The sequence below is a fragment of the Cherax quadricarinatus genome, chromosome 53 (genome assembly GCF_038502225.1).
Source record: "Cherax quadricarinatus isolate ZL_2023a chromosome 53, ASM3850222v1, whole genome shotgun sequence".
In the NCBI taxonomy this organism is placed as follows: Eukaryota; Metazoa; Arthropoda; class Malacostraca; order Decapoda; family Parastacidae; genus Cherax; species Cherax quadricarinatus.
In genome coordinates, this window is record NC_091344.1 from 6599328 (window position 1) to 6607380 (window position 8053).

Sequence of the window (8053 nt, forward strand, 5' to 3'; positions counted from 1 at the left end):
TTATTCTTTCTGAATGAGTTGTATTAAGTGGTTATGAAGCTTGTTGATGAGATTATAATAGTGATTATACAACCTGTGAGGAGTGTGTTAGGAGATGTAAGGTAGAAGATGTGTGAAATACTATTATGCTAGAAGCTACGTAGGCGCTGAGACCTTACTGGAAGTTTAGAAACTGTGGCTGACCTGCTAGGAGGATTATACTTGAATTAGGCTGATTTAGACTCCCTAATGAACAACAAGGAGTGATTTTGAACGGAGATTTGACTTTTTTTTAATGAGATCGAAATAGAATAAGCATCTAAAGTTCGCTAAATATGCTAAAAAGAAAGGGAAATCACGATGTGTCCAGAGCGGAATACTGAAGTATTCGTACTGACCGTGACGGTAAACCCAGTGGTAAGAGGCCAGGAAGATGAACTTCAGTGTAGACAAATGCAAAGTAATTCCTGTTTGCTATAACAGTGTCAAATATGTATATAAAATGACTGGAATTATAATCCTAGACCCTGCATGGTTATGAGCAATAACTTAAACTATATTAAACAATGTCTCATTGCGAACACCAAAATCAGGAGGATACTAAATTCCGTAGCAAGAAAGTCCAAGTACAAAAGCCCCAGAAACCACATTTACACTAGTGCACACGTGTCAGACCTCACCTTGAATATTAGCTCTAGTTTTTGGTCCTCAGGTACAAAAACTGAAGAAGGTGCAGGGAAGGGCAACAATTCTTGTATTTACCTAATAAACATACTCTAGAAAAAAACTGTCGCTTAAGAACCGGTTGAAGAAGTATGTGGCAAAAACTGGAATCAGTTAGATACTATACAGTGGTTGACTGCGACCACTGAAACATTGAAGTTAGTTTACAAACATTCAAGGATAACCAGTGTGACCATGAACAACCTGGCGTAGCAGCAGTAGCTGTAGTTCTTACAGAACATAACCGGTTTCATCATGAACACATCCTGGTTACTCTTGTCAACGATTTGTTTCCAACTTTCCTATACAATATCAAACACACTGTTCCTGTGAGAAATGTACATTATTTCACCTACGTATTCAAGGTGGCAGAGATAGCTAGACTGTAGTTAGTTCTTTTCAGCACATTATCTTACCCACGTAATATCATATCTTTGATATAAAGGCAGTCTCCACACACCAGATGTCGATCCTGCACACATGATGCTCATCCAGTTTTTGTAGCGTATCTCTTCACATTATCTAGGAGGTGGTACCACCCGGTCTGCATCTGGCGTATATTTCGCTTAACTGACCAAACCTAGCCTAATCTAACCTAGCCACGTCGCACTTACTGGTTGACGGAAGTATCGCGTGTGGCTTTCAGGTAGCTCGCGTAGGTGTTCAGGAACGACTGGAGAAACGACGATCATTGTTTCTGGTAGAACATTTTGTGGGACGGTGGACGGCCCAGACGCCTTGATCTTCAGAGTAAAAGCTTGCGTAGCGATAACCAAGACCAAGGACAGTGTCAGCTGTGTTACTTGGTGTCCCTGTCAGCCCCCATGCCCGCCCCACGCCCACGACACGCCAACCACACACCCTCCTCTAACCTTCCAGTCGTTGTTCCAGCTCACGTTCACCTTTTACTCCATGCACTACTGTTCCTGTTACACTGCACGTACACCTCACGCTTACTCCACACCCATCCCACACCCACCCCACACCCATCCCACACCCATCCCACACCCATCCCACACCCACCCAACACCCACTTCCACACCCATCCCACACCCACCCACCTCACTCCCACTACACCCTTCAGGATGTTTATGTAAGCTTACTCTCGTAACTACCTATAAAACCTACGTTGCCCGGAAATTATCCTGAGTCAAACTTATCCAGAGTCACATCATTGACAAGCAGTGACACATCACTAACAAACACCGACACATCACTGACAAGCAGTGACACAACACTGACACTGACAAGCAGTGATACATCACTGGATAAACACTGACACATCACTGACAAAAAATGACATCACTGACAAGCAGTGACACATCGCTGACAAACACTGCCAAAGTCAGAATTAAAAGGGGGTAATGCGTCTGGGACAGCCAGCATTAAAATAACAGAGATGTAACAAACAGGATCAGATACAGTGACGAACACCATTTATTATACTGACTCCCCTGTTTCATCGCTCATCAATGCTCTTTGTTTTCTCTCTTCCATACAGTTCGGTATCTATATTAGCACCTTTCCTAGCTTCTCTAGCATGTGTGTCAGCCTCCCCTAGAGAAATGTCCCAAATGTCTTCTTGCATACTCGTTCAGTCAAGGAAAACATTTCAGTTTTGTTTCAATCACATAGCTAATTCCTACCCCAGCACAAAAAAAAAGTCCTTGCATCTCGACAATACAATTGTTGTGTCGTTGTTATGACCTTAATTTCTACCAAGCAATCAATGGCAAAAGTGGCTCTTAAAACTTTAATTGTAGTGAGGGAGCACCTCATCAAGGAGTATGAATGCCATCCTGGCACTAATATGATACTAACTGCGCATGCGTTTCTCCCAGCAGGTGCGAGTCTCGACCTGCCTGTGGCCAGTCGTTCTTGACTCATCATTGTGGAGGGACGTTATCACATGCTCTGCTGCTTCGCATGAATGGGAAGCTACCTCTGGACTTTGGGACTTAATAAAAACACCCTTTAAGAGAGGTAGAATAATCCAGCTAACAAGTGCGGAGTAACTGCTGTGTGAGAAATAGTTGGAGTATGGCAGGAGAAACTGAGACCAGAGAACAAGGCGCCGCCGCAGTGGAGGCGCACGAAGGTATTAGTCCAGCCTGCAAGTCTAGGCTGATGAGCTGGCGTGTGGTGGGGGCAGTGCTGGCCTTCCTGGTGGTGTTGGGATGGATCTTCATCATCGTGGTGCTCATCTTGGAGGAGAAGTGGCAGCTGGTGCTTGTGGCCTGGCTGCTGCTCTACTCTACAGCTCACTTCTGCTACTGGTACTGCAAGCGCCACAGCCTCATCACCCTACACAGACAGGTAAACAACACTTCTTGCCCATTTTGCTTCTTTCCAACTATGTTTCTAGTTTATCTAATTATTCTCCTTTCAAGGGATGTAGTGATGAAGGACTCTTGATCAATGGAAGTGGAGCTATTCGCTCCTCCCTTGGATAAAACCTGACTAATTTTTATAATAATAATAATAAATGATTTACCCTTCGTTAAAGGGAGAAACAATAAGCATATGACTCTATAGAAAGACCTTGAAGCTCACTGTTTCAGTGTAAATTCCTCACCTCGCTAAAGTCAATGTAACTCCTTCAGGATGCGAGGTATTTAAAAAATGCAGATTATTTAAATAGGCGTTTTTGTTCTTGGTGTATGTAAAGGACTGACTATTATTTTTCTTTATACTGTACTGCCACACAGTGCTAACAAACACGTCGATTTTTTTTCTTGTAACATCCTGACAATCAGTAACGCCTTATTGATCCGCCCAGTAACGCCTCTATGATCCACCCAGTAACGCCTCTATGATCCACCCAGTAGCGCCTCTATGATCCACCCAGTAACGCCTCTATGATCCACCCAGTAACGCCTCTATAATCCACCTAGTAATACCTCTGTGATCCACCCAGTAACGCCTCTATGATCCACCCAGTAACGCCTCTATGATCCACCCAGGAGCGCCTCTGTGATCCACCCAGTAGCGCCTCTATGATCCACCCAGTAACGCCTCTATGATCCACCCAGTAACGCCTCTATGATCCACCCAGTAGCGCCTCTATGATCCACCTAGTAACTCCTCTATGATCCACCTAGTAACGCCTCTATGATCCACCCAGTAACGCCTCTATAATCCACCTAGTAACGCCTCTGTGATCCACCCAGTAACGCCTCTATAATCCACCTAGTAACGCCTCTATGATCCACCCAGTAGCGCCTCTATGATCCACCTAGTAACTCCTCTATGATCCACCTAGTAACTCCTCTATGATCCACCTAGTAACTCCTCTATGATCCACCTAGTAACGCCTCTATGATCCACCTAGTAACGCCTCTATGATCCACCTAGTAACGCCTCTATGATCCACCCAGTAACGCCTCTATGATCCACCTAGTAACGCCTCTATGATCCACCCAGTAACGCCTCTATGATCCACCTAGTAACGCCTCTATGATCCACCTAGTAACGCCTCTATGATCCACCTAGTAACGCCTCTATGATCCACCTAGTAACGTTTCTATGATCCACTCAGACCCGAATTGAACAAAAATATTTAGTGGTGAGCAGAAATTTACTTTAAATTTCGACAATGTGGCAATTATACCAACATTATACCAACATTATACCAACATTATACCAACATTATACCAACATTATATCAAAATGTGCTGCAGCTGAGCCAAAGAATAACTGCACACTGTTCAGTCAAGAACTTACACAGAGAGGAAAATAGCGACGTTCACCCCAGCAGGCAGGTCCTGTGATAGAGGGGATACTCCTTCAGCAGCCAAGTCCTGTGGTACGAGACATCCTAGCGGGTCTTGTGGTACGAGGGAGACACCTTAGCAGGTATGCCCTGACGGGTGTGGAAGACGTGCACTTCGTCAGGCAGGTCTTGTTATAAGAGACGTTACCCAGGATGTATGTGAGAGCAACGTGCACTCAGGCAGGTGTTGTGATGGAGGAGGTCAGCACTAAGCTTCGTCACGCTGCCGTCACACACTCTGGCGCCACCAGTTCGCCTTACTAAGGCCGCAGAAGGGCAGAGGCACCTGCAGGGGAACACACGGATGTGTGAATTCTTGGTGAAAGCAACCTCGTATTTCTCGTTTTTTGTTTATACTACAGTTTTACGAGTGACGCACTTAACGCCTTTGCATGTGAGACAGAGAGAAGGATTATTATTATTATAATTAAGGGGGAAGTGCTAAACCCGGAGGATTATACAGCACCTGGGGGGGGGGGGGATGTGGAAGGCATTCAGGCTTAATTCGGGGAACTGGAGCACAGTTCCAATTCCCTAAATCAAGAGCCCCTCACCAACATCAAGGAACCTTCCTTGAGGGGACAGAGAGAAGGAAACACCGAGTGTAGAACCAGAGCAATGATCGTATGTTTGTAAGGTTAGAAGCCAAGGCGTCGTTTCGGTTGTGTACCAACATTCAGAAGTACTTTAATTATTAAAAGAGACTAGAAAAAATATGTCTTGTGTCATACACACACTGCTGAACTAGTGACACACAATACTGAACTAGTGATATACAGTATTGAACTAGTGACATACACGCAGTATTAACTGAACACACTGATAAAACAGAAAGGGGGGGGATCACCACGTGTACACACCACGTGGTATTGTTATGACTTGTATCAGCCACCAGGAAAGTCTCAACCCTGACTTCCCTCCCTCCCTACCTTTCTACCTCCTACCCTTCCTCCTGCCGTACCACCCGCCCTCCCTCCTGACCTCCGTCCCTGTCATCCTCCTTAACACCCTTCCTCCCTCCAACACATTCTCCGTCACTCTTTCCCCCTCCCCCCTTCATCAACCCTTTACACCACTTTCTTCTCCTCCCCCACCATCCACCACCACTACCACCACCACTAAACCACCCACCACCCAACCAGGAACCACCCAACCAACCCCATCCCCAGAGTCACCGTTACCTCACTCTTACCTCCATCACTACCCCATCACCATCACAACCGCAACAACAGCAACAACGTCAACAGTAAAAGCAACAGCAGCAACAAAAACTCACACCCACTACTCATGATCTGGATCAGAGGTGAGGTGTTTGTGGCTGCCATTAATGCCATAAACATGTTCCAGCGGCCTGGATGTGTCACTCTGACATTGAGCTTTGTCTTTAATAGACTCATATCAATCTGTAGTGATGGCGCGTCGCCAACAGTGTTTCACCGCAGACTCATCCATACGAGCCACTCTTCCAAGTGCCTTGTTCATGGCGAAAGATTCGTGACAAAAGTACATAATTTCCAATTATCCTCCAGTACATGATTACTTTTCATTCCCACGGTTTTGCGCTTACCTTTAAATACAATGATAATAATAATAATAACAAAGAATAATAATAATACATGTAATACTACTGTTCATAACATAATTAATAATAAAAATTATGAAAACAATAATAATAATAAAAGTAATGGTAATAGTAATAATAATAATAATAATAGTAATAATAATAATATACATGTAATAATCGTAGTCTCATACAAGTGCGAAACAGAAATCTCTTAAATGTTTTACACTGGCAGGATCGCAGGTCTTTTTCTTTCTGGTAAACTAGTAACATGTCATGTAAATCTTACGTATAATACTTATATCCAGTATTAAATACATTTGTACAGTTCCAAAGACTTATGTTGGCACTCTGGTTGAATGCTAATAATAATAACGAGCTACTTATCTTAAAAGTTGACCGTCTTAAGGTTGCAGTAGCTGGTGTGTCCTGGGGTCTTTCCTCCGACACAGACCGTCGAACATTGTCCCCGTAGCTGCATGTTAGTTGTAACATGTAAGGGTTAAGAATATGACACAACGGTTATATTACACTGCTATACAGGTATATCTCACGTCAGAGAGGTCATGTGATTCTACCTGGTATGGGTGGAATCTCCCACCCATCTGAGATCCCATAGAAGCTTGTTCAGATTTCCATAACACGTCATGAGCTGATCACAACAGTCTTAAAATAGGGACGAGTACCAGAAATTTAGACTTACCTTAGCTCGTGCAACTATGACGTAGCTATGGCGCTACCTAGTGTCGTCTGGATCCTGGTATCTGTCTGAAGATACGTCGTTTCAGTCAATAATAAAGATGCCCAACTGTTGCACATGTGTCTTACTCTTCATCATGATTCAAGGTGGGCGTCGTCCTTCCGTTCGTCGTTTTAGGCACGTTAAACACTGTTCTAAGATGCACTAATGTTGCACATTGTCTATATTCTATATTTGTAATCACTGTACACTATGTATAGACCGTTAAGTACACTCGTATACTTGGTTCAACGTCACTATACTTTTCACCATCACTCGTTCGTGAAAAGTCACTGATTTACTTGTAAACATGTAAACACTTATTGGTAATGGGTGCGGTTAATAAACATTCGTACCACAATAGGGAGAATTACTGACGACACGTGGAGTAACGGGGCCACGAAGCTTGCGTTTCAAAGCGGTGTAGTCACTGCTGGCTTAATGTGGTTAAATTACTACCACTATTGCTGAATTTATCGTCTGTGGTTAATGAAACCATAGACCAGAGTTAATACCGACGGATATTTCGGTTAAATTTCCACTCAACGTGTCAATATTGAGTGACCTCGTTTGACATCATTTTGTCTGCAAATGGCCCGGTCTTTGGGCAGTCCGGCATCAGGGCATCTTGCATTGATGCTAACTTGACCAAGTACCCTTTTCAGAAAATCAAGGTTCTCCTTAATTATAAGGATTGCTAATTTAATTCTTACTAACTATATCATTAGGATAAGGACTTACTGTCTTATCTGGTATATCTTAAAATAAGTTTCCTGGCATAGGTTTGTCGACAGGAGCTCAGTTTGCAGGAACGATGTCGTGCCAGCCACATCCTTATAAAGTCTGATATGCATTGCATACCCCCATGTAGTATAGAGAGGGGGATTACAGCTCCCCTCCCCTCCCCTTTCGCTGGAGGCTAATCCCTCCACCACAAGTGTATACATGCACTCAACTGAGTTTTATTCTGTTAGGAAATTTCCTAATAGTTCCTGCTCTTGTAGCGTTTCATTTCTACGGGAGTGTGTTAGAATTCTTCCTTCATAAGTAATATGTATCGTAGACGACTAAAATGCTGGGAACAAATAGCTAGTACTAAACAGGCAAATATTTTTTTTTTTTAAAGTTACGTTGTTTGTGTGTCCGTGAAGTACAGATGACTCGAAAGAGTGGGATAATCTCATTGGAGATGAGTAAATGAAGTTAAATTGCATGTACCCGAGAGAACTAGAGTTAAAGGAGTAACACTGATATTCACTAACCAACTATGGAAAGGAAG

At 43.5% G+C, this 8053-nt stretch overlaps 1 protein-coding gene across 3 annotated transcripts in view; it reads left to right on the forward strand.

Annotated features, from left to right (window-relative positions):
• The window catches only part of LOC128692414 (uncharacterized), a 96735-nt gene that overhangs the window by 78699 nt on the left and 9983 nt on the right, over window positions 1-8053 (forward strand). For 2 of the 3 annotated variants that reach the window (XM_053781583.2, XM_053781584.2), the window contains exon 2: window positions 2547-3018. In XM_053781583.2, the coding sequence (XP_053637558.1) occupies window positions 2743-3018 (276 nt within the window). In that variant the 5' untranslated portion in view covers window positions 2547-2742. Of the gene's footprint in view, window positions 1-2543; window positions 3019-8053 lie in introns of all 3 variants that reach the window. The other variant, XM_053781585.2, reaches the window with a different exon arrangement.